The sequence below is a fragment of the Alligator mississippiensis genome, chromosome 2, assembly GCF_030867095.1.
Source record: "Alligator mississippiensis isolate rAllMis1 chromosome 2, rAllMis1, whole genome shotgun sequence".
Lineage (NCBI taxonomy): Eukaryota > Metazoa > Chordata > Crocodylia > Alligatoridae > Alligator > Alligator mississippiensis.
The window spans coordinates 244222803-244249464 of NC_081825.1; the positions used below are offsets into that span (position 1 = coordinate 244222803).

The window sequence follows — 26662 nt, forward strand, 5'->3', positions numbered from 1 at the left end:
GAGCACACCTTTCTGGATGGTACTAGTACTGTATTAACCTTTCATAAAGCTCTGATAAAATGTTATCAAGGCATTTATTCAGATCAGGCACTACCAACATAAAAGTCAAACACATTTGACAACATATAAGGTCAACTGACTTCTTATTAAGGAGTGATTTAATGGAAGTTCAAGGACTTCACAGTTTCCTCTTTTTCACTCCTCAATAATAGGGAAGAATCTCTAGAGAAATTCTACCAGGACTTTTACAACTTCTACCCCCATCGAATAGGCTCTGGAACACTCCAAAAAAAATTAATTTCTTAGGCACTGTCACAACCCAAGTGTGTGATTTTTGTTTGTGTGTGCTTCGGCACTGCTGAATTATTTCCCGCCACTCATAGCTTTCTTTGCAGGGTGCATTTCTGAGCTGCAGAAAGGAAATGCACGTTGCAAGCAGTTCCCGCCATTTGTATTCAGATTCGTGCCCCACTATTGGCCAGTTCTAAATTATTCCTACGTGGCTGCTAGCGATTGGCTTGCTAGCCGTATAAGAGGCTTGAGTGGTTTCCGCCCAAGTTGGAGGACTCCACGACTATCAGGAGGAGGAGAACTTCACATCTCGTGAAGATCTGTAAGCGCTGCGGAGCCTATCGGACCCAGCGTGTATCTCAAGAAGGCTATAGGGGTCTGAGCAACCTCTCGCCTCTCCCCGTCGCCGCCTGATCCCTCGACGTACCCTTCCCTGAGCGCAAGTTCCACGGAGCCTAGCAAACTTCGTGTGAGTGAATCCAGAGCTCTACCTGGGGTTCGAGTCCTGCAGTTTTTTTTCTTCCCGTCGCTGAAACCCCCATTGCAACGTACTCTTGAGGTTTTTGTTTATCTCCCGTCGCCGAAACCCCATTGCGACGTACCCTTATGTTCTGCAGGTTCGAGTTTTTTGTTTTGTTTTGTAACCGCAACTCAAACAAGTTTTTCTGCCTGCACCGCGACCATCTTCGGTGCAAGTAAAATAATCTTAAATCAACCACTAAGCGTCCGTGCCTAATTCTAGCATGCCGCCTGTCTTCCCTGACCCGGCGTGTCCGGGCTGCTGGCCACAGCCCGCCGTGCGAGAAAAAACCCCCGAGGGCCTCGGACCGCTCCCGGCCTGCACAGGCACCACTGTGAAAGCTTGCAATACCCACAACACAGCTCAACTGTATTGGAAACAAACCAACTGCTACAGATACCGCCATATCAGAAAGAGACAAAAGACAATAACATTTCCTTGGACATTCCCTCACTAACCTCCAAGCAGCCATTCTTAAACAACAAAACTTTAAAAACTGACTAGAATATCAAACTGCAGAAGAAGAAATGATATACAGACTGGATTGTGTTAAGTATGGTCTTAAACTGACATGTAGATAAAATAAAAGCACCTTGACACTTTAGCATTTATTATTAGAAACATCTTTAGTCAATAGAGATGTTTGGTACACAGATGGAACATCACTATAACTGTGTTGGAAGCATGCATGGAAGCATGTGTAACTAAAACTGACATGGTTCAACAAATGACACAAGCTTCATTTATATCTAGGCCTAGGACATTGTTTCAACCATATTTTGTGAGGAAAAACATTGGTGGGCAATAAAAAAAAATCATTTTACAATAATAGCTTATATAACTGCAGAGGAATTTAAATTTGCAGGGTCATTCATTAACCAATCCTCTGCTTCACAGAAAATTGATCAACAGCCAGGGTCAGAAAAATACTGTAAAGATATAGCAATCCATAATTAGGTGGATAATAATAGGTAAAAACCTTCAACTTCATTTGAACTTGCCAATTTTGGAGACATGATACTACAGTTTTATTATGCTGAAACTTAATACAAAATTATGCAAACCATTTTTGAACTTGACATCAACACATCAGCTCTTCTCTCCCAGACAACAATGTCCCTTTATTGATAGGAGCTAGAAAATTTAGCAGGAAACCTATTGGCTTTTGTAATAATAGTAGCATACCAATTAGAATAGTTAGTCCATTAAACTATAACTTGTCTGCTAAATGCTTATCTGCAACTGTGCATTATTTGAACCAAACCAATTTCTACCAAAGCAATATTATTTTTTATGCTCCCTAATCAATCTATGCCTAACATATCAAGTGAGTACTGATGCATGTATTCAATTTCTAAGTTACTATAAATGGAAAAGTAATATACATAATAGCTGCAAGGAAGACTCCTACAACCTACACCATCCTTCATTAGCAATATATTCTATGAATCAAGAGGTAATATATATTCCCCATGTCTGTTAAACATATTACAACATATTTGTTTTTCTTCTCAATCCTGTAAAAAAATGGTGCTACAAACCATAAGGAAACAAAACTGTTACTGACTTCTGTTTCTGGAAATAGTCAAATTCTAAACTGAATAATAAGAAAAAAGCAATCTCTTTTTGAAAGATTGCTGCATTTCATTTTATTTTATATGAAAGAAACAATAGGTTTGTTTTTGGTTTTGTCTTAGGTTTTACAAGGATGCAAATCAAAATATTAAGAAAGATTTTTTTTAACATATTATGAAAAAGGCATAACTACCTCCAGGCAAGATAGTATATTAACACAAATAAAAGGTAATAGAAAGAGAAAGACCTAGTACGCATGCTGAGTCATACTGACACATCTAAATAAAATAGTCCTGTACTTCAAAATATTATATATTCATGTTACCTGGTACATTTAAACTGCCAAGTCACAACATTTTACAGTACAGTTACCAAGATTCAAAACACTTGCTCATTTACATTTTAGAAGCAACTATTGTTAAACGATTGGTTTATGGACACATTGAGCTATATCTCAATGCAAGCAATAAATAATTCACGTAAAGTAAAACCAGATATATAAAACACAAATGAGTAATGGCCAGGCTTAGTGATTGATGGAGACAATTTATACTACTTGATACTATTTCTTTACAGGGCACTCAGCAGTTGTCTCAAACTCAAGTGCCTTGCTGAATCAAGGATTTAAGAGTACAAAGTAAATGATAACCATGTGAATATTTTGATGCACATGCCTAGCGTCAAGCATGTTCTTAAGTGAGCTGCTGGATTGGAATTTAAGCAACGTTATTTTATTTTATCTGACTTTGAGCAAAGGCTAAAAGATGCTTTCCGGATTTTGGCAAGAAACAGAAATAAAACAGCTTTTGCAAAATATACATAGTATAGTTGTCGCCTCTTTTTTTTTTAAATAAAACAAAACCTCATTCTTATCCAATAGACATCTTTCATAAATACTTAAATTTCTTAGTTCTAAGAATGTTACAAAGAAGCATTCATTTTCACTGAAAGAAAATGAGATTAAATGTGGAATCTTATCCTCACGTTTACAAGCATTCATCTGACAACCATATTTTGGTCTTATTCCACATGTAACTTCTATTGGTACTTGGAGATACAACTGAAGTTGCCAGTTATGCTTATTAAATAATTTTGAAACTTATTCAGAGATTTTTCTTTAGATTTAAAAAAAAATATCCAATGAATAACATTTTAATCAGCTTCAGTTGACAGACTCCAAAAGTGGCAAGGAATTTTATGCTTATAAACATTTCTTCTAAATAAAAATAAAATTCCCAGTAGGAAAATATTGCAGTCAGACCAAGAAAGTTACAGTGCATGTCCAAGTCACAGAACCTTTATATTTGGGAGTAAATCCAAACCTCATACAACTTTTGGCTCAGCGCTGCCAAAAATTGTACACTGACAGTGCAGAAAAAAATAATTAAAAAACTCAGCATAAATGTGAAACCTTAGCCTGGCAGTATCAATCAAAAGGTCTCCTATCCTATGAATATTTCTGTCAGGACCTGGATCAAGCTGGATTACAAGTGAGAAGACGCAGTCAGAACACATACATACTATTCAAGCAAGCCACCACCACAACTACAACCCCCAATTCAAGGCCTGTTCTCAACATCTTTGGCTACATTGGAACAACATAGTATGAAGCCTACTGATTTTGATATAAGGGAAATCTTTGCAAAGTAATGCTCATATTTTAAAAGGAAGTCATATTAAGAGTTGCCTCTCACAATTCATAGTGACTTGTAACATTTTTTTGCATTATTTTTGTAAAATATATTAACTATCTGTGTACATGGCCAGTTTTCTGTTGAAGATATGTCTTTAGAATTATGTTCATAACTGAAGTTGAATATTATTAATGGTAAGAACGTACCTCATATAGAATCTGATGAAGTGAGCTCCGACTCTCAAAAATTTATGCTACGTCTCAATTTACTCATACCTAGACTCCTGGCATTCCCTGGCGAACTTTTAGTATCTGGTCCCCCTTTGCCAGAGATAATGATAATAATAATAATTATTTTCACTATTTTTGGGCCCCCTTTCTGTCCGGGCCCCAGACAGCTGCCCAGTTCACCCATGTCTGTGTCCGGCCCTGGATTTAGTTAGTCTATAATGTGCACATCTACCCTGCCATTTATCTGCCTTGAACATGGACAAAATCTATTAGTATACATTCCATTACACACTACAGAATGAGATATTCCAGACAGTGCAATTCAGAATGAGTATTCACTTCTTGGGTGGTTGAAGTCATTTGGCCTTAGGCATCTAGCACCACCTGAGGCATGCTATTATATATGCTAGGCATGCGGTGTTAGAGTTACCTTTTGTATCTAGTTTTGCTAATGCTATTTCAAAGCATATCATCTACTGAAAACCCCATGGTTTTTAAATCAGCTCTGTTTTTGTTTCTGAATGGCTGGTTTTAAATCTTAACCTGAAGTTCTGATGTTCTTACACGTAATTTATAAAGGACATCATTAACCATACTAAATTTAAAAGCACACAGCATTGATTCTCAAAAAATTACAAAAGCCTTACTGTTTTATATATTCTGTAGTCAAATATGTAAACACTTCTCCCTAGCCAGAACAGGGGTGGCGGTGTGGCAGACACTGCCCATCCCCCAAAGCCAAAGGGGGCAGGGAAGAGGTTTATTCCCTCCTCCCTCCCACGTCCCACCAGCATGGACCCCAGCCCCTGCCAGGCATTTCTCTGCTCACTGCTCCAGGGCAGGGGTGTGGTCAGCCTCAGCACCAGCATGAAGCAAATGGAGATGGGGGGTTAATTTTGCCTTCCATCCCCTATCCCAGCAGCATGGACCCCAGCTGGGGTCTGTCTGGCCGGGACACAGCAGTCTGTGTCGGGTGTCCCCCCACCTCACTGCTGTAGGGACCAGGGTGTGGCCAGGCACCAGCTGGCATGGCCCCCTTAGGCCAAGTGGGCAGGGAAGGGGTTCCTCTCCCCCAGAAACCCCAACTGGGATCTGCCTGGCACGAGCAGAGCAGCCCCTGTCAGGCATTTCCTCTCCTTTTGCCACTGGAGTGGCTGGGGGCATGGCTAACCCTGGCAGTAGCCTCTAGTGCCAGCATGGACTCAAGCTGGCATCTGCCTGGAGCTCCTCTCTTGCTGCTGCAGCAACAGGGCAGGGGTGTGGCTAGACACTGGCTGGCATGGCCCCCTGAAGCAAAGGGGGCAGAGAGGGGGTTTATTTCTCCCTCTGCCCCCAAGGGACTGCAGCCAGGGTCTGCTAGCCCCAACCACTGCTTCTGTCAATCACTCCCTGCATGGGGTAAGTGGTGGAATAAGCCCCCTCCTTGCCCCCTTTGCCAGGTGCAAGAGAGAGAAAGGAATAAACCCCGTTCATCTAAGGGGGCCATGCTGGCCGGCCTCTGGCCATTCCCCTGCCCCTGCCACTGGAGCAGCAAGGGGGGAGTGATCCTCACAGAGCAGCAGCCCCTGTAATGGTGTCCCAGAAAAGCAAGTCTATTCCTGGTAGGGGGGCTGTGCTGTGGGTGGAAGTGGGGTGAAGTGGGGCAGGGAATAGGCTTATTCTGCAGCTCTCCCCACACAGGAAGCAAATTGGTGCAGCTGGTGGTTGGGGCTGACAGACCCCAGCTGCTGTCCCCCAAGGGCAGAGCGAGGAATAAACTCCTCCCTGTCCCCTTTGCCTCAGGGGGCCATGCCAGCCACTGTCTGGCTATGCCCCTGCCCCTGCAGCAGTGAAGGGGGAGCAGCAGGCAGACCCCAGCTTGGGTCCGTGCTGGTAGGACAGGAAGGGAGGAATTAAACCCCCTCTCTGGCCAGTTCATTTGAGGCTACTACCTGGGGCTGGCCATGCCCCCCCGGCGCAAGCACAGCTTCTCTGAGCTGAGGCTAGCATGCTGTTCCCCTCCCCCCCCCCCCCCCAACACAAAGGCTTCTGGTCTGAACCACTGCAGACATGTGCCTGCATTTCCTGAGTCAAAAGTAAATGTCTATTCACTTACAAGTTGGTTCAATCTATGCAGAAATAGAATCAATCCGGGCTCCAGCTTTTTGAAGGTCTGTCCCTAACCATGATGATCAGGTCCAGTGCTTTGAGTGTCAGGAAACTATTACTATTTTATCAAAAATGAAGACTAATGCAATAGTGAAAGTGTTTATAATGTTATCAACAGGGATCTGAGTTTTCTATTTCCCACAGAAAAACAAAGAAAACCATGGATTTCCCAACTTTATCAGAGAAAAAAAATGGATTTTCCCTTTTAGCAGAGATACCCACGGATTTCCCACTTTTGCAAAGAGCTCTGCAGGCTGGCCGAGTTTCCACCTGCAAGAGCTTCTTGCAAAAAGGGTGGGAAATTCCCAACCCTTTCGGGAGAGGGATGGAGATGGGGAAAGTGTCGGGCCAAGGCTTGGCTTAGGCTCACTGTTGGTTCCTGGAGCCTAAGATAAGTGGGGCTTGCAGGGTGCTAGGGGCCCCCTCTGCCAGGGCTTGGGGGTTGTGGGTCAAGGCTGAGGTGGCCGGTGTGGGTGTGGATGACTGCCAGGGCTGGATAAAAAAGCCAGAAGGGCAGGTAGCAGGCAGGGCATAGGTGTGTGGCTGGGGGCTGAGAGAGCTGGGGAGGTGTTGAGGGAAGCCCCACATGGAGTGCTTGCTGGTGGTGTGTAAGCCAGGAACCACACACTGTCAGCCCTTCAGGGAAGCTGCACAGGGAAGCACGAAGCCCACTCAGGCTGATAGCACATCGCTCCGGGTCCATGCACCACTGGCTGGGTGGGTACTCCATGTGGAGCTTTCTCCAACACTTCCTTTAGCCCCCAGCCAGCTTCCCACAAGACTGCCTGCCTGGAAGCTGCACATGGAAGCATGGTGCCCACTTGGGCTGATAGCATGCAGCTTCCGGTCCATGTGCTGTAGCTCCCCAGATCTATGTGAAGGGCAGGGGCAGGGTGGGTGCACACTCAGGCTCGTGCTCCCTGCCCTGCTGCCCTCCCCCAGGGTCTCCATAGTAGGGCTGTGTGAAACAGCACCATTTCATTTCAACTTCAATTTCAATGGGACAGTGTTTCATTTCAAGTTTTACTTAGTTTCAAAGCGCTGTTGCATTTCATTTAATCAAAATTGTTTCGCTGTTTTGACATTTTGCCCATAGGCTAAAAAACTGCCTACACCTTTGTCATTTCTTGGCAGATTTAGATGAAAACTGCAGGGCTGGTATCCCCTTCTGAGGGCATGACATCTGCCAAGTTTTGAAGAGATAGGTGCAGGAGTTTCTAATACACTTCACCACAAAGACTTGAAAACAAAGCTCATGTCACCTGTAAGTGTGAAGGCACAGTGGGGTGAAAACAGCAGGCATGGTAGTCCCTTCTGAGGCCATAAAGCCTGCCAGGTTTCAAGGAGATAGGTGCAGGGGTTTCTGGGAAATTGCATCTCAAGCTGCTGACAAGCAAAACTCATGACATGTGTGACTGTGTGCGTGTGTTAAGGCGCAGCTCTTTTTCCATCCCTCCCCCAGAGCCCTGGGATTGGAAGGACCTCAGGGAAGGACCACAGTCACTGGCCTGCTACGCAGGTCAATATCAAAGCAATCTCTCCCCCTCTTCCCCCTTCCTCTCCTTAGTTTCTGTTTCCCTGCAAGCAAACCCAGCTTCGAAACTCAAAACATTTCAAAAGTTTTGTAACGTTTTGACTGACTTTGTTTCATTTTGAGGCTGTTTTAAAGCCTTTTGTTTCATTTTGATTTTGCTGTTTTGAGCTCAAAATGAGTTGAAACAGTGTCAAAACAACACCCCCCCCCCAGCCAAATTTCACACAGCCCTACTCCACAGTGCAGCATATTCAACCCAGCACGGCAGGGAGCTTTGGGGCTGTGCAGGAAAGCTACTTGATGCTGCAAGCTGCATGCTGCCCTGGCCATACTTCCCCTGTGTGCACAGAGGCAGTGTGGGCAGCAGTGCAGGGTTGTGCCCATAGCTGCTGCCCCCGCCTGCAGCGGAAGTGTAGCCAGGGCATTGTGGAGCTCACAGCAGCAAGCAGCTTTCCTGTGTGTCCCCACTGTTCCCTGCCACACTTGGTCACACACGCTGCTCTGCAGAAGCCTCAGGGGAGGGCAGCAGGGCGGGGAGCATGAGCCCGCAGCTCACACTCACCCTGTCCCCACACAGATCCGGGGGGCCACAGGTCCCCCTGACCCCTGGGAATACATTGCATCTGGAAGTCAGCTTCACCCCCACCCAACCTCGCAGCAGGCAGGCAGCAGTGGGGAAGCCGGCTCCACGCTCTTTCTTCTGCAGCACCCACTGCCTTCTGTTGGGGCCAGGGAGCTGTGGACCTGGGTCCCTGACCCCGTATCCCTGGCAGCTGGGGGCCCCCTACTGCAGGGCTGTGGGACAGGGGCATGAACAGGGATAGGGAGGGAGGGCAGGGCTGTGGGGGGGAGTGAGGTGCACCAGCAGGGCTGGGGGAGGAGGGCTTTAATTTTAATTACAGATTTGGGGAGTTTTATCAGAGTATTTTCATTTTTTTTTTTTTATCAGAGAATTTGTGATTTTTTTTTTTTTTTTATCAAAGAAAACCAGGATCCCTGGTTATCAGCCTATGCAGGAAAGAACAAAAATCCTGAATTCATATTCTGACAGACAAGTGGAAAGAATAATTTTCAAATAATGCACTTGTAGCATGTCAGCCCACACAAGCCATCTCATCCATCTCAAACATTCAGAAGTCATAAGCAACTCCCTCCTCATTGCCTCCCCCACCTGAAATCAAAGAATTAGTTTAATAATTGCATTTTTAAAACATAACAAATATAGGATTCTTTTTACTTGACCCTTTCAAAGTCCTATTTTCAAGTTTGACTTTAAACTGTAAGAACTTGATATTACAGACAGACAGCTAGTTGAGATTCTCATATTATCACCAGATTACAAACTCTGGAATTCAAAGAAAAATAGGCAGCGACAATGCAACACATGCAAACTGTTTAATGATTTTCAGAACTTACACTTTGAATCACATACTCTCTGTTTCATGCCAGTTCCATGTGCAACATCTTAGGCAAATGATTTAATTATTTTACATATATTGAAATTCTTTTTAGCAGCAATATACCCCACTTCAACAAGAAACCCCTGTTTTACAGGTATCACATCAGACTCTGATGGCAAAAAAACACAACTGCACCTCAGCCAAATGCAGAGAGCTTGAGCCCGAGCCTGAACTAAGGGTAGGTATGAGAGAGTTCTCAGTATGTATCTGTCACTAGCACCCCTGGAAGCTAAAGAAAAAGATGATTTCCCTGTACGTACATGCTTTTAATTTCCTATGCTAATTACCAAATCTTAAATTAATCTAAAACTTCAAACTAATTCTTGGAATAGCAGACAAGTGCTAACTGCAGTTGAAAAATGATGCTTGCTCAGCCTGACGAAGGGTGTTTGTGCCCAAAAGCTTGAAAACAAGATTTTTTTTCAACTGAGTGGGCCTAATAAAAGATCAGATTTACCCAAAGAACCTTGTCTGCCTATGTCTTTAAACCAATGTGACTACAACCGGCACTGCTGAAAATTTACAGATTCTCAAAAACATACTAAAGCCACTTTGCAAATGTTACAATGCAGTGCATAATATTCGCTGTGACTTTCACTGTTGCTGTACCTTTTTCCCCAAATCAAACTTGCTACAAAGTTACAGATATTAACAAACCAAAATCCTAGCAAAGATATACATTAATCTGCAAACGTCTGTATGTTAATCCAAATTTTACATCTCATACTTTTTGTCTTGTTTAATTTTGAAAAGGAGGTGGGGGGTGGGAAATCAGCTTATTGTGGAACAATCATCCTATTAAATGTAATAATGTCAGATATCTCAAAAATAGATCAATGCCATTTCATGAGTTACTATTTGTCATGAGCAGGGTATTACAATCCTAAGAAATTCAGCACAAGAAACTTTTGAAGTGCCCAATAATGTAATTAGCTAAGTTTATGACTAGAATAAGAGATTTTGAGGTTTTTTAACTGAGAAAATTTACTTCTGACAATTTTGAAACTCTTAAAGGGTATTCAAATTGGCTAAGTGTAAAGGAATGTTATTTCATCTAACCAAAAAATCATACAAAATACAGGTTATTCCAGTTCTAAACCATTTTTATGACTTAAGATACAGGAGTGCATTGAGAATGGGCATGTGTGTAGAACAGCATACATACCTGAAAGTGCCAAAAATGTCTATTTTGTGGCTATATAGCTGCCATTTGGACACTACACAAAATAGAATTCAACCTTTACATTAATTCTGTATTCACAATTATTAAATTTAAAACACAGAATATTTTCCTTCCTTTCAAACTGTATTAGGTTAAAAAAATCACCCTACCATTTTTACATTAGTGTGAGATCACAATCTGACCTTCACATTATATAATTACATCTGACCAGTCCCCAGTTGTAATGTACACCTTGACCTAGCACTTCATATAGTTACAGTACTCTGCTCAATTTACAATGCAATGAGATGTCAGTAAAATGCAAATCATTAGATATCAGACTAATTGTTACCCAATAAAGCACTGCAGGTATCTTTTATCACAGTCATTTTCAACCTGTGGTGCAAGGGCCCCTGGGGGTCTGCAAACTCTGTCTAAGGAGTCTGCAAAAGATGACTATGATCAATCAGAAGTAGGTGAATATTCACATTTACAATTCAAAGGGGTCAGAGCACCTCCATTTGAAAATTTTTAGGGGCCCACAAATGAAAAAAAAGTTGAAAACCACTACTTTAACATCTAGTACAGCTGACAGGATAAGGTGTGGTGCCCCCTATTTACCACTCTAGAGGCGCTACATGATTAGGCTTCAACATTCTCACAAAACAAGAATAAATCTCTATTTTGCTAACAGGAGATAAATCCAAAAATACCACTTCGTGAAACTACTCTAAGCCTCGTCTTTTGATCTCACTGTTTCCAGATTTCCAGAGCCCATTCATACCAGTTGAAAATTCTTTATCTTTGTATTGAGAATGGAGTCTAGTGATGCATATCCCCTATAATGAAGCGTCCAGAATTGGTAAACTGCTCCCATAATTCCATCATTCATTAGCAGGATCAACTACATCTCCATTACAGATATCTTCCAATATATTAATTACTTCTGTCATAGTATTTTGCATAAAAATGTGTACACTAAGTACAATAACCCATACAAAGGAATACATATCATGCTTTTGCTTTACAAGAAGATCTGTAAGCTTATCCTATAGGTAAAACCATGCTTGTTATGAGAAACTGGAAACTTTTTGTTAAATTTCCCTCTGCAAATTGGTTTCTTTCTCATCATGAGTATGATTATCACCAAGGTAGCACAAAAAACAATTGAACCAGAACTGTTTACCGGTACCAGGATATTTTTAACAAAAAATATTTAAAAATGAAAGACAGTAAAAACAATTCATGAGAAAAAGTTACCATGATATTCAGTTATGCCATAAACTTTTCCCTTAGCTCTCATTGTTTCCCCTCTATTTCATTCCTTAAATTTGAGGACTGCAATGTAATATTTATTCTTCTTAGAATATGAATGTGTCTAGATGCATTAAGCCAAATAACATTTATGCCTGGTTTGTTAAAGCAATACAGTATTCTAGAGAGTTAAATTATATCCTTAACATACAAAAGAGAAGACAAACTTAGGTCATGTTCAAATCTTTTTAATACATCTTGAAACAAAGTCTGTTGGACTCATGTTATTTACCAGGGCTGTCCGAAACAACTATATTTCAGTTCAGTTTTGGATTTGGCCATTTCGGAGGACAATTATTCATCTCGGTGTTTCGGATCACTGTTCCGTTTTTATTTGACCAAATCTGTTGTGGAGTTTCAGCACCAATTTGGAAATTTGGATCGGCCAGGGAGAGGCAGGCACAGCTGGGCGGCTGCAGGTTCTCCCGCAGCTCCTCCAGCTATGCCTGCCTTTGCCCCGGTGTGGGGAGTCACGGGAGAAGCCCCCATGGCTGCCCTGCCTGGCCCTATTCCCTGCCTGGCCCAAGCCTCCCAGCACTTAAAAAAAAAATTAAATTAAATTAAATTAAATTAAATTAAATTAAATTAAAAAAAAAGCCCTGCTCTCACTGGATGCAGCAGCAGCAATCAGTGCCTCTGGGGGTTCATGGCAGAGCCCCCCTTCTCGTCATTCCCTAGGCTGTAGGTGTGCTGGACATTCTTCCTCCCTAGGTGCAGCACTTTGCATTTCTCCTTGTTGAACTGCATTCTGTTGTTTTCTGCCCACTTGTCCAACCTGTCCAGATCTGCTTGCAGCTGTTCCCTGCCCTCCAGCATGTCCACATCTCCCCATAGCTTTGTGTCATCTGCAAACTTGGACAGAGTACATTTCACTCCCTTGTCCAAGTCACTGATGAAGACATTAAAGAGTATCAGTCCAAGAACTGAGCCCTGCGGGACCCCACTGCCCACACCCTTCCAGGTCGAAACCGACCCATCCACCATGACTCTCTGGGTGTGACCCTCCAGCCAATTTGCCACCCACCGGACTGTGTAGTCATCCAAGTCACAGCCTCTTAACTTGTTCACCAGTATGGGGTGGGATACCGTATCGAAGGCCTTCCTGAAGTCTAAGTATACGACATCCACCCCTCCTCCTGTGTCCAGGTGTTTCGTAACCTAGTCATAAAAAGAAACTAGATTGGTCAGGCACAGTCTGCCTGCCACGAACCCATGCTGATTTCCCCTCAGCATAATTTGTCCTGCTGGGCTCTCACAAATGTGAGCCTTGATAATTTTTTCAAAGACTTTGCCAAGGATGGAGGTGAGACTGACAGGTCTATAGTTGCCCGGGTCCTCCTTCCTCCCCTTTTTGAAAATGGGGACCATGTTAGCCCTTTTCCAGTCCTCCGGGACTTGGCCCGTGTGCCACGAGCTTTCAAATATTCCTGCCAGTGGCTCTGCAATTATGTTGGCCAGTGCCTTCAGCACCCTTGGATGGAGCTCATCCGGGCCTGCTGACTTAAAGGCATCCAGTTCTTCCAAATGACTCTGCACCATCTCAGGGTCTACGCATGGAAGTCTGGCGCCTTGCTGCTGCCTCTCTACAACCCCAGTGAGAGACTTGTCCTGCCCCTCGTTTAGGAACACTGAGGCAAAGAACTCATTGAGGAGTTCAGCCTTATCCCCCCTGTCTGTCACCAATTGTTTCTGCCCATTTAGCAGGGGTCCTATTCCTCCCTGGGCCTTCCTTTTACTCCCTATATATCTAAAAAACAATTTCTTGTTGTCTTTTACTTGGGTTGCCATCCTCAGCTCCATGGTAGCTTTGGCCAGTCTAACTGCCTCCCTACAAGTGCGAGCAGAGGAGGTATATTCATCTTTGGTGATCTCTCCCTGTTTCCACTTTTTATGTGCTCCCCTTTTGTCCCTTAGGCTGCTCTGGATTTCTCTGGTCAGCCAGGGAAGCCTCCTGGCCCCTTTCCCTCTTTTGCCTCGCTCGGGGATCGTCTTGCTTTGTGACCAAAGGATCATTTCCTTAAGGCACAGCCACCCTTCTTGGGCTTCCATCTCTTCAAATCTCCTACTCTGCAGTGCGTCCTTGACTAATCGCCTGAGTTCATTGAAATCAGCTTTCCTAAAGTCTAGCACTTGCACCCTACTAGTTACTATAGGTACTATAGTTCTATAGGTACTATTTTATATGATTTACTTAAATTCACTTAGATGGCTACTATGCATTTTTCTTCTTCATTAGAAATATTACCAAGCCAACTAGTCCTTGGATGCCAAACTTTCTATAGCTAGGCTCTCCATAAGATGTATTATTTTAGATGGATCAATGGCCCATTAAATCCAGTATTATAGTTCCTGGAAATGAACCAGACCCAATGCCTCAGCAGAAGGTAGAATATTTAAGTACCAGTAATAAACTCCAGTTGCTTAATGCTGTACAGCTGGATAGTAGGATTTCCCTTTTCAAGTCTGGAATCACCCAAGTACCAGTCTTCAAACTAATTAATTTCACAGGGTAAAAATAAATTTTATAGGCGAGCTGACATTCCTTGAAGTTCGACATGATGAGGCTTTGTGATGTCAATGGTCAGAGTTAAGGTAGCTTAATCAGTTTTTATTTGTTATTCATGTTGATTGACTGATCAAAACACTGTGTATATAGTGAAGAGATTTCTAAAGTCTGTCAAGGAAAAACAAGATTTCTGTAGTGCACATATTATTTAGGTGATATTTATCTACCTACACAGCTAAAATTCCTGTCCAGGCTCGCATTATCTCCCATCTTGATAAATGTTTCATAGTTTATCTGGTCTTTATAAATGCAATCTTACCCTGCTTATATCCATTAAGAACTTTGTTGCAAGGATCATTTTCATTATGATCAGGCCATCCTATTTTGCATTCATCTATTAGTTCTATCTTTTCTACCCAAACAATTTCAAACAGCTGCCATTTAATTAAATCAAATAAAAAGGAGGGTTTCCCTTTTTCAGCTGTGAACTTTGCCCCAAGGAATTGCACCTCACTGACAAGATCTCAGTGATAAAGCAGTGATAGTTTTCAATATGTAAGAATTTCACAGTTGTGAAGTCCAACATTGCAGAGTTCTCCAAGGCTGAAGGCAAGGTTCTTTAGGTAAATCCAATGTCATTTATTGGATCTACTAAAATAGTTGGAAAAATTCTTCTTTGCAAGCTTTTGTGTATAAACATCCTTCATGAGACTGAGGAAGCATCTTCAGTTTTGCTTCTACTGATAAGCAGAACTGACCTACTAATCACCTACCAAGTATCTTCTGATCAGACTAGAAGGATGCATGCATGGGAATCCACATGGGGAACACATTCAGGGACCAGCCATGGCAGTTCAATGGATAGAAGGAAACAATCAGATTTGGGGGGGGGGGGGGGGGGGAGAAATCAGTGACTGGGTAGAAGAAAAGCTGATTCAGCTGATTTTCATTTTGGTAGCAAATAAAGGTAGAGGATAGAAGGATGAATGTAAGCAGCTGTGTTAAAAGGCAGATTAGATGCAGGGAGTAGTGTTTCCGTTTAGAAGAATAATGGGGGAAAAAACAAAAGAGCAGGAAGGGAATGGGGACAGAAGAGGGAGTTAAGTATAAAAGGGGAGAAGAAAACAGAAACATATTAAACTGTTTATTCTAATGTACACCAGGGGTGAGTACAGGCAGTCAAAAAGCCTGAGGCTGAATCAATTTCACTCTTTGCAGTTTAGTCTAAAATGCATAGATTGAGACAATAAGCAAGTGAACAGACATTTACTTTTGATTCTGGAAATGCAGCCACATGACTGTAGTGGCCCATGCCAGAAGCTTAGGGATGCTACAGCATGCCTCCCTGCTGGGCTGGAGAAGACAGCTTGGGCCAAAGCTAACCTGCCCACCTTGTGAGGCAAGGGGCATGTTGGGGGGAAATGCAAAGCATCCTAGTGTGCTGGGGGACTGAGTTAACTTGAATCTGGAAGGGATCTGGGAAAGAAGTTCAATAAACTGATTTAACCTAAATCAGTTAAGTCTGATACTACATTCATCCAGATTAATCTTAAACTGGTTTCAGCCATTTTGAAAGCTTTTATGTGCACTGAACTTCTGTTGTGTTACAGATTTGAACTAGTTTCCAATCACTTATACCAATTTGTGTGCAATTCCTGTCCCTAGCCCACATTTAATAATTCCAAATCTGAGACACACTGGCCTCCCGAACCTTAAAACACTTTTCCCGCTATTTTCCCCTCAAACTAAGTTATGTACAACCATGGTCCAGGGCTAGGAAACAGTAAGCTTTATGTCTACTGCTAGTTAAGACTTTTAAATTCAGACAGAATACTATGGAACTTGTTCTACCCTTTGCTATAGGAACATATAAGGGACTATAGGTGCTACAAAGACCCAAGAGAAAATTCTGCTTAATGTGTTCCCATATTGTTCCCGGCCTTCATAAGTCTTGTGACAGAGAAGGAGGCTCAGAGCTGAAGGGCACGATCTCATGATACTGAGTTGCAGGATGAAGCTGGTCTGCTGCCCAGGCCATTGTCAGCTCTAGGGAGACTTCTCTGAACTTATGCTGGCTGCTGTTTTAGCCCCTGAAGCAGCCCAGATCCTGGGAAACAAGAGTGGAGTAAATTCCATTTTATCCCCCTTCCCTCAGGCTGCGTACCTTGTGTCAGGGGTGATGTGTAGGCAGTGCATGGGGGTGCACGTGCACCCTCTGTCAGGCCGTGCTCCCTGTTTAGCCAGCGGGCAGGGGGGAGCACCAGTGCCCCCCTGCAAGCGCTGGCCAGGGAGTGGGGCTGCCAGCAAAAGTGGCCACCCCACTTCTGGAAGTGGCTTTCATCTCACTCACTTTCAAGGTGAGCGAGATCGGCTGCTGGGGGATCCTACCCACTTGTCCCAGTTGCTGACTGGTGTCAGGGGAGGCACGTGCCATCCCTGACTCAAGAGGCACCAGACACCCATGTTCTGTGTTACGTCTCTGCCACTAGCCCTTTGTTTAATTTCTTGTGTAGCTCACTGAAAATTTTCCCTGCCGTTATGTGGCTGAATTCTATTAAAGATCTCTAGGGCTCCACCACCTCAGAAATTTCTTGGTGTATCCTTGACTGTAAATATATCAAACTAGTAAGCAAAATGTGAGCAGCCACTGTCTGTGCTGAAGCAAGCCTCTCAGAGCAGCTTCAAATGCTTGAAATACAGACAAGTATACATGCATGAGACCTTAAAATCATTATAATATACAGGATATTAAGCTGCTTTGTGACAGATGGATTATTTTAACATTACCACTTCATACTTATTCTTTGGTATCACCAGGGACACCAATCTGATAAAAGTGCATCTGCTAAGCTCATCTAAAAAGAACTGTCTCTATGCATCACCAATTAGACTTAAATTTGAACACTCTCTTGTGCTTTTTGTTGTTAAAAGGTACGGTCTCTTTAATAATTCTGAACAGTGGCTAACACCAAGAGTTAAGGAAGGTCTAGCAAAAAACTAAAAGTAAAGAACTCTAGTAAAGAGATAAATAAATTGGCCAATACTGAGAGTTAGGGTAGGTCTATCTTGATCCTTTTTATTTATATCCAAGAACTAATTAAGACATCTGCATACTTATTTTGCCATCTGTACAGATAAAGGTGAGCACCTGATTTTCAAGAAGCTTAGATGGGCAAATGTGTATGTATACATACAATTACACTGATTATGAGCAGTAATGATGTAGTCAAGTGATCACAGGATCATAGGAAAGCTGGGCTTAAAAGGGACCGTATGAGATCATGCAGTTCAGGCCCCTACTCAAGGCAGGCTCATTCCTGACTAAACTATTCTAGTCATGTGTTCTGTTCCTCTAATTCAATGGAGATTCCACAACTGCTCTAGGTAGCCTGTTCCAATACATGATCACCCTCAGCATTAAACAGCTTCTCTTGATCTCCAACCTAAATTTCCTCTGCTGTATCTTGAATACATTGATCCTAGTCTAGTCCTGTCTCTTACGGCCAGAGAGAAAAGCTCATCTCTATGCTCTCTCTAATAGCCCTTCAGGTATTTGAAGATTCTTATCAAATCCCCCCCTCAGTCTTCTCTTCTCCAAACTAAATAACCCTAGCTCTTTCAGCCTTTTCTCGTAAGTCTCGCTTCCTAGGCCTCCAACTGCTTTTGCTGCTTTCCACTGGGGTCTTTTTGTCTACATCCCTCCATGAAGTATGGAGCCCAAAACTAGACACTGTACTCCACATGAGGTCTTACTAGTGTGGAATAGTGCAAAAGAAAATCTCTTCCCTCGATTTGCAAGTGATACTCTTGTTAATGCAGCCCAGTATGCTTTTGGCCTTTGTAACAAGAACACATTGTTGGCTGGTATTCAGTTTATGGTCCACTGTATGCCCCGGGTCCTTTCCTGCAGTACTACAGCCTCACAAACCATTCCGCAGTCTGTATTTGTGCATGCAATTATTCTGTTCCAGGTGCAAGACTTTGCACTTATCCTTGCTGAATTGCATGCGATTAATTGTGGACCATTTTCGGCCTATTCAGCTGGATCCTAGCCCTACTCTCGGGGAGTATCTGCAACTCCATTGGACTTGGTGTTGTCTGCAGATTTGTTAAGTATGCACTTGATCCCATCATCCAAATTATGATGAAGGTTTTAAACAATACCAGACCCGGGAAGACCCCTATGAAACTCCACTTGATACCTCCTCCCAACTACACATTGAGTCACTGATGATCCCTCACTGGGAATGATGATCCATCCAGTTATGTATCCAGTTTATCCAATCTGTATTTCCTTGGCCTGTTAATGAAAATGTCATGGGAGACAGTGTCAAAAGCTTTGCTCAAGTGAAGGTATATCACTTCCACTACTCTCCCTGAATCCACAGAGCCTGTTACCTTATCATGGAAGGAAATCAGATTGGTCAGGCATGACTTGTGCTCCATGATCTTTCCAGGTATTGAAATTAGGCTAAATAATCTGTAGTTCCCAGATCCTCATCCTTCCTTTTCTTAAATATGGGCATTATGTTTGCCCTTTTCCAGTCATCTGGGACCTCACCTGACCTCCACAAGTTCTTAAAGAAGGTTGCCAGCGGCTCCAAAATTACCTCAGCCAATCCTTTCAGTACCCTAGGGTGCATCCCATCCAGCCTTGACAACCTGAAACCAGCTAACTTCTCCAAGTAATCCCTAGCCCATTACACAAGGCTGCTTGACTCACTCCCCATCTTTGCTGCCAACTGTGCTCGTCATATGATAGCTGCCCCTATTTGCAAAGACTAAAGTAACAAAATGCATTAAATATTTCAGCATTCTCTGCATCATCCATAACTAAATTACTGTCTGCATTTTGTAAGGGACCTATGGTTTCTCCCTCTTAATTTTGACATGCTTATAAAAGCCAATTAAAAGGGTTTCTATCTCCCTTGCCAGTTGCACCTCAAATGGTGCCTTGGCCTTTCTAATTTTCTCTCTATGTCCGTGGGATACTCTTATACTTTTCCCCAGTACTATGACCAAGTTTTCATTTTTTTTTTGTAGGATTCCTTTTTTTGAGCTTCAACTAACCAAAGAAACTTCTGTCTAACCAAGCTGGTATTCTGTTGCACTTCCCATTCTTTTGTGGCAATGAAAGTGCATAAGAACAAGCTTTCCCAAAGGCCTCGCTGGATCCCTTTCCCTTCAAACTTGCCTCCAGAGAGTTTGCCTATGCAGCAGAACCCTGAGTTTGCTCAAGGCTGCTTTGCTGAAACCCAGTGTCTGATTCTGCTGTTCTCCTCCTTTTCTTCCTTTACGATCTTGAACACTATCATTTCCTGGTCACTGTCATCTAAATTACCTTCCACTTTCACATTCTCAACCAATTCCTTCGTGATCAGTGAGATGTGTGAAATTTGTGATGATAATCACAATTATTTTAAAAACACGTAAACCGTCTGTGAAAGAGTATTTCTTTATACCTCACTAGATTTCTGAAAATCCAAAGGGTTCTTGCCAAGCTCTGTTGAATGGGACCACTAAACCAAGCCAAAACAAAAACAAAAAAAGGGAAAAAACCCAAAAGTAAAGACCCCCTCGTTCTGAAAAACTTGTGTCAGTCCTTCTCTATAAACAGCAGATTGCTGTACCCACCATCTATGACAGAGCAATTTCCTTTTCTTATCCATCAGGTCTTACTTAGAGTCTGGATTCCAGTGTTTTCATCTTCTACAATTATGTCAGAGAGACAAATGAAACGGGCAGCTGCTTGGGAACAGAAACTGGCATGGGAAGAATAATTTAAATTTTTTTAAGTTAGTACAACCACTGTTACCTATTTACAGGTAAAATAGAGCGTTTGTGATGAGTCTGATGAGAAGATGGCATGTGCATTCACACATATACACATAAATACACATATACCATATTTACTCAAATCCAAGAATTTTCCCTACTCAACAGGTGGTTGCTGTGGCTCTGACCCTAATCCGGGTTAGAGGCATAGCCTCCCCACCTGCTCCCTGAAGCCTCTGCTTTGCACTGCCTCTGTTCTTCCACCTCTGCCCCATCTACCTGGTCCCCACTCCTGCCTCTGCCCCTCCCCAGCCATCTCCCATTGCTACTTCCCCTCAGTGATGGCTCCAGCTCTGGTTCCACTATGGCCAGGATCAAAGCACATTGTGGCTCTAGCCCCTGCTTTACCAGGCAGTCACAGAGATGTTAGTGGCAGCTCTTACCCCTGAGCCAAGGCAGAGCTGCCAGTGCTACAACTGCTGGTGCCTGGCTGGTCAGAATCAGAGCCCGAGCCAAAGCTGAAGCCATGACTGAGGGCAAGTGACAGCTGGGGGGGTCAAATGGGAGGGGCAAATGGCAGCAGGTGCAGGGGAGGGAAGTGATAAAGGGGGCAGGCAGCAGGGAACAGGCTGCTCAATTCCCATCCCCACCCTTTCCCATGCCACTGCTTTCCCCATTGCAGCAGAGGGGGAAGGATGACTTTAAGATGACCTTTCAATAATTAGATTCTATACATGGAAAAATTAATCCAAATTTATAAGTTTCCCCATGTATATAATACAATTATTGGAGGGTTGTCTTAAAGTTTTCTTGGATTTGGGTAAGTGCTGTACTGTAAGCATTCATGAAAAAAATATCATTACACTGGGGAAATAGGAGTCACTGAATGGTGTCTTACGGTCTACCTGTGATTTGCTAAGATTGGACATCAAAATTACTTCGAGTAGGATGAAGCCCAGCAAATTTCTGAAGTATGTTATTATGTACAACACACCATTTATCAGTATGACTACTACAGCACCGACTTTAACCTAGAAAATTAGTTTGGCATATTTCTCTGTAAGTGCATATAATAATGACTTTCACTTTGTTTCCTTCATCAATCCCCTGTTAAAAATTATTATGCTGGTATTTTCAACGAAGCAAAATAAATGCCACCGGATCCAAGACATTACCTCATATTCATTTGGTTTGGCAGCAATATGTGGCAAAAAACTCTAGAAAAATCTCCCCTGTGAAAATCTAAATCACAACAGCAAACAAACTTATCTCAGATACTTAACCAACATCCACTAGCCTAACATAGAAGGATTCTTTCAAACTCTTCACAATGATATTGGAAACAGCACACTTTCTCATAATTTTTTACAACTAATGCTGTAGGAATGTTACAAACAAGCACTTTATTATCTACAGACATGCCACAGAGGCAACAAACCAAAGGCATAGAGAAGTACATATGCTATATAATAAACTTATGTCAAGTATTGCCCTTCTCCCCTCCCACCCACCAAATATACACCACACACGTGTGTACATAAAAATACTCAGTCATTCAGTGTTCCAGATAAAGGCAGGGTATAGGCTGTAAACAAAAACCAAAAGAAACAATCCTAAACATTATCTAAAACAACTTAAGACATATTTTACAGGATGAAGTAAAAAAGCTGGAAAAGTAGGGGAAAAAACTTTACCTTAAACCTTTTCAAAATGTTTAGGTAATTGCCAGGGTAAGTAAAGAGTAATAATTACTGTTACATTAACAAAGTCTTTGTCTTTTATTTCTATTATTTATATTGCTGTAATACACGAAGACTCCAGTTAGATGTCAGGACACCCTTAATCTATTCAACATATACATAAAGAATAAAAAACTATTCCTGCCTCAAAGACTTTACAGTCCAAGCATATAAATGTATCTAAAGATTAAAACACTTTAGAAATGAATACGGATATCAATTTAACTGTTACTGAAAAGCTGACACTTTGGGATGTAAAGAGTTCAGTCTTAAAATGATTTGGAAGTGAAACATACTAAAAATCATTGGAAGTGTAGGGAACGTGGAGCCCTAAAATACCAAAATGAAACTTTCCTAGAGCAAAAGAATTAATGTGTCTGTGAAAGTGCTAGAGGATAGTTACATGAGTTAATCTTTTGTTTTATACTTCATCTAAAAGCAGACAAATCCACGTGCAAAGTGGCACCTATACTGTAGCTCAGTGGTTCCTACAGACTGAAAAACAAGAATGATTAAGATGCATTCACTCAGTAGAAAATTCTATTCCACTAGAGGACATTCTTCTGATTTAGGTAGTCCTAATCCTGGGGAAAAAAAAAAAAAAAAAAGGATTCTGGCCAGGGGAAAAGTCTGATGGGCCAGTTTCATTGAGGAAGAACGGTGCTATGAAGGGTCTGATGTTGTATACATAGAAGCATGGGAAGTACAAGGTGGAAAATAAAGTAATTTATGGCCCTTATTGTGCCTAATAAATGATACCATTCCCTGTACACTGGGGAGATTTGGAAAAGGTTTAATAGCTTTTACCATTTCCCTGAATAGGAGTAAATTGCATGGAAAAAGAAAAGGAGTGCTGCTGCATTTGTGTTCTGGGAGAACCTGTAAAGGGAGCAGTCACAACCCTGGGAAATGAAAAATAGTATCCCCTTCTTCCCATCTAGTTTCCTCTAGAGCCTCTTAAACCCTCTCATATGCCTCAGTGCTTAGCACTTTATTCAGTAACACATAAAAAGGATTGCAACAGAGTCCCCCTGGACAGTGAGAACAGGTCACAGCAGCGAGAACTGCCATCTCAAGTAGCAGTTATGGCTCAACTATGGAGGGGCTGTTATTGGGAAAGGGTGTTCTGTCGAAGAAATATCTTGAAGAAGTGAAAGGATGAAGGGCATGATACTGTTGTCAGAAGAAAGCATTTTCTCCCAAAGACCGGGCTACACACCAAACGTATTTCTAAAAAGTGGTCCCTTTTGGGGGCTGGGAGGGAAGATTAACCATCAATCAGGGTGGTTAATTGGGGCTAATCTTCTTTGGAATGATCTGTTTCTTCAGGAACTTCTCACAAGCATGAAAGTGCCAGTGACACTTCATCACACACAACAGTTTGCATAAGCAGCTACCTTCCTATGTTCCTCCCCACTCGGAGTAATGATGTGTGGCAAATACCTATTTTGGAGGGTGAGCATGTCTATTTGGAGGCTTAGCTTTTTAAAGTTGTATCATCAGCTCTAGGGACTCTGTTCCTGAAACACTTTCCACAATGAATGAAAAGCGATGATGGCATGGGAAAAGGAGGAGGGAACACACTTTAACCAACAAGAATTTCTTCATCTCATTTACACTACAACACATACCAACGTATAAGGGGTGGGGGAGTAAAGAAAAAGCAGTCCCCTCACCTCCCATCAGCAAAGTTAATGTGTGAAAAGCCCTTGCTTAAAAGTCCAAATTGATTGTCATGTTAGGTTTGTGTAAAGCCTTAAAGAAGAATGGTGTGATGACTGTTTATAGAAAATTGCACTGGGTGAAGGCTTTTTTGCTAATTAACACCCCTAGCCAAATAAATCCTTGCCTGCTCTTAAAATGAACCTCTTTTAAGCAGAGAACAGATTTCCAATCATTTGTAAAGCTCCCACTCCCACATTTGTTGGTATTCCCTATACACAAGTGTGCTTCTGAATGCATGTGCATGTGCTGGAAGGGGGTCAGAAAGGGCTATTCTTGCTTGGTTTATTCATCATTTTAGGGCTCTCCTATCTGCAAAGCTTCTGTTAATGTCAGTGAAATCTAACCTAGACAGAAGTTTCAGAGGTCAGGTATTTGGCATGCAGCATTTAGAAACCCAAGTACAAAGTTGATGAGGACGCTTCCAACACAGGGGATTACAGCAGAGATAGGTCTCCTTATACCAAATTGCAACTAAGGCTAGCTATCGAGCAGATTCAAGAAAGAGCCCACTGAGACTGCCTGCCTAGTGCTGTTATAGCTCATATTCTTGCATTATTTTTACTGACTAAACGAAGCCTCCCACTTTACAGAGCCAGCACAGAAATTTTATGTTTAATGCAATGCAACAGAAATAGACACGAGACAGTAAAACGATCTGCTACATGACCTAGAAAAGCAGATACTTACAGTTCGTAGGAACTGTATTTCATCTTCCCCTCCTTCACCCCCTTCAGCCATGGCTCTTGAGGAGTCAGCTCTGCTAAGACTCTGATCGCCTCCACTGGCAGCTTGCTGTGCTCGTACAGCTCCTCTTCTCCTATCAGTATTAGCATATAGCTAATCCACAGCCATATAGGGAGCCCAGCTAACTCCACTGCACTGCAGACTGTCAGTCAACCCCCTCACTGCCAGAGCCAACTGCGCTGCCTTCCCCAGCTACACAGCAAGCAAATCCTTTTATTTTTTCTCTTTGCCCCTTACCCTAGAGAGAAGCCTACTGCTAAGGTATTGCAGGAAGCATTCTATGCATCAGTAGTTTTCCTCAAATGTCTGCCCACAGCGGCAATAATGGTGAAGCATTAATAAAAAGCAGAGCTCACATTCCCATTTTCAGAGATTAGGGTCTACAATTTTGCATAGAAAAGTATCAAATCTAGAAGTGTGGACCTTTGATTTATACAAAGAGATGCAAGCTCAGTGTTCATTGGAAGAGCTCATTTTGACAAAGGATTTTTCAGCCTGCTTACATTCTTCTGTTTATTACTCCTCTGCATAGGCAGCTGTGAGTCTAATTGGCAAGATGATTTAATGGTCCAAAGCTTCTGTGTAATTGTTAACGCTGTCCCTTTCAATTGTAGTCATAGTAGGGATTGCAAACTTTTCATTTGAACTATTGTAAAGCTGCACTCAAACATTTATGGCTCTACATAATTCAGTTCAAGATCTGTACATTTCTATTATGTTAAAAATAAAGCTGTTAAAATGACTTTAAATCCATGTTAAATGATAGAAAGAAAATTAATAATATTTAGCATTTATATACAATTTTCTTCATCGTAAATGTCCAAATGAGCAAGTTATAAATGGAACCTCAACCCTGGAACACCATTTCTCCAAGAAAATGTCCAGATTTGTGGCACCAGAAAAGCTAGTTGCAAGGCTCTCCTCTAGGCAATAACATGACCCATAACAGCATAATATCTGAGTGCTTCAGAGGCATTCATTGAAATTACTAATACATATATGTAAGGTATAGTTAAATGTAATTCCTGTTTTACTGATGGGAAACTAAGAAAGAGAGAGAAAAGGACTTGCATGAAGCAACACAAGACATCAGTAGCAGAGCCAAGTATACCAGTAAGCAATTAGCCAGTGACTTGGGAGATCTGACTCATCTATTCTCCTTCCCACTAGGGTACCAGGTGCAGGGAAAAATAAGGAGGAGAAGGGATCATCCAAACAATGGTCTCCTGGTAGGAGCACAGATTAGCCCACCAAGTCCTTGTATGCCGTGACCAGAAGGAAAAAGGTGACATGAACCCCTTGTAATATTTTTTTAAATGTTCAGATGCCAAACACAGGTGATTTCTGCTATTCAGGAAATCAGGTTTTTTTTCTGTTTTAAAATGGTTGAGTCCCTTCCCTTACATAGCTCTCGCTTGCTGTCCACTAGGAAGCCTCCCACAAGGTTACAAAGAGAAGTGAAATACTCCTAGAAAAGCTCACTGCAAGAAATAAGCCTACAATTATACCCCAAAAGACAACTAAATGTGGTACTCAGTATTACTCTGAAAAGGCAGCAGCAGTTGGAGAGGCTTGTGTTCTGCATACACTTAGCTGAATTTTAGCAATGACTACAGGCTTGGTATGAATATTTTTTGCTATGCTAGGGTGCTTTAAAGATTTGTTTTTATAGCAAACATGCTACAAGATACTGTACTATATAGAAAAAAGATTCTAAACTACAAATCACTCATGACAAGTTAACATGCATTCTTACAATATACTAAAAACTGAACATAGGGGTATCCAGATTTTATAAAAAATTTTATACATATAAAAACTAAGCATCTTTTCAATTTGGAAGAGAGTATACTGTCTGAAGGTTTTGTTTCAAAGCAGTTTTGGTTGAGAGATTTCTTAAGGGAAATTAAATTTACATCACCAAACTATATTTGCTCAATTTCTACCAAACTGGGTATAATTCTCATCCTGTGGAAGTTGGTAGAAATTTCACCTTTTACTTAATGGGTCCAGGATTTTACCAAGTTTCTTTAATCAGCAGATAATAGTTTTCTGCTTATTTTGATCTGAAAATTAATTTAGACCGTACCAATGCATAAAGAGGTACCCGATATCCAAAATTCTGCCTAATATCAATGTATATCAGTGGCTTTTGTTTTATTATAATTGTTAGAAAGTCCCTCTTTATTTTTCTGTGCTTAATTCTTGGTTTTATAAAATACTCAATGCATTATTTTGGGAAACAATTTCCTGCCCCAATAAGCAAAATATTTTGGTTTGATTACATGTTTTTAAAATTGACAAG

General features: G+C 41.9%; 1 protein-coding gene across 1 annotated transcript in view; it reads right to left on the reverse strand.

The window, feature by feature from the left end:
- Positions 1-25054, reverse strand: part of RYR3 (ryanodine receptor 3) — a 557273-nt gene extending 532219 nt beyond the window's left edge. The window contains exon 1 of the mRNA XM_059723007.1: positions 24301-25054. Within this exon, the coding sequence (XP_059578990.1) occupies positions 24301-24351 (51 nt within the window). The 5' untranslated portion in view covers positions 24352-25054. The remainder of the gene's footprint in view (positions 1-24300) is intronic.
- Between the last annotated feature and the right edge of the window lie 1608 nt (positions 25055-26662).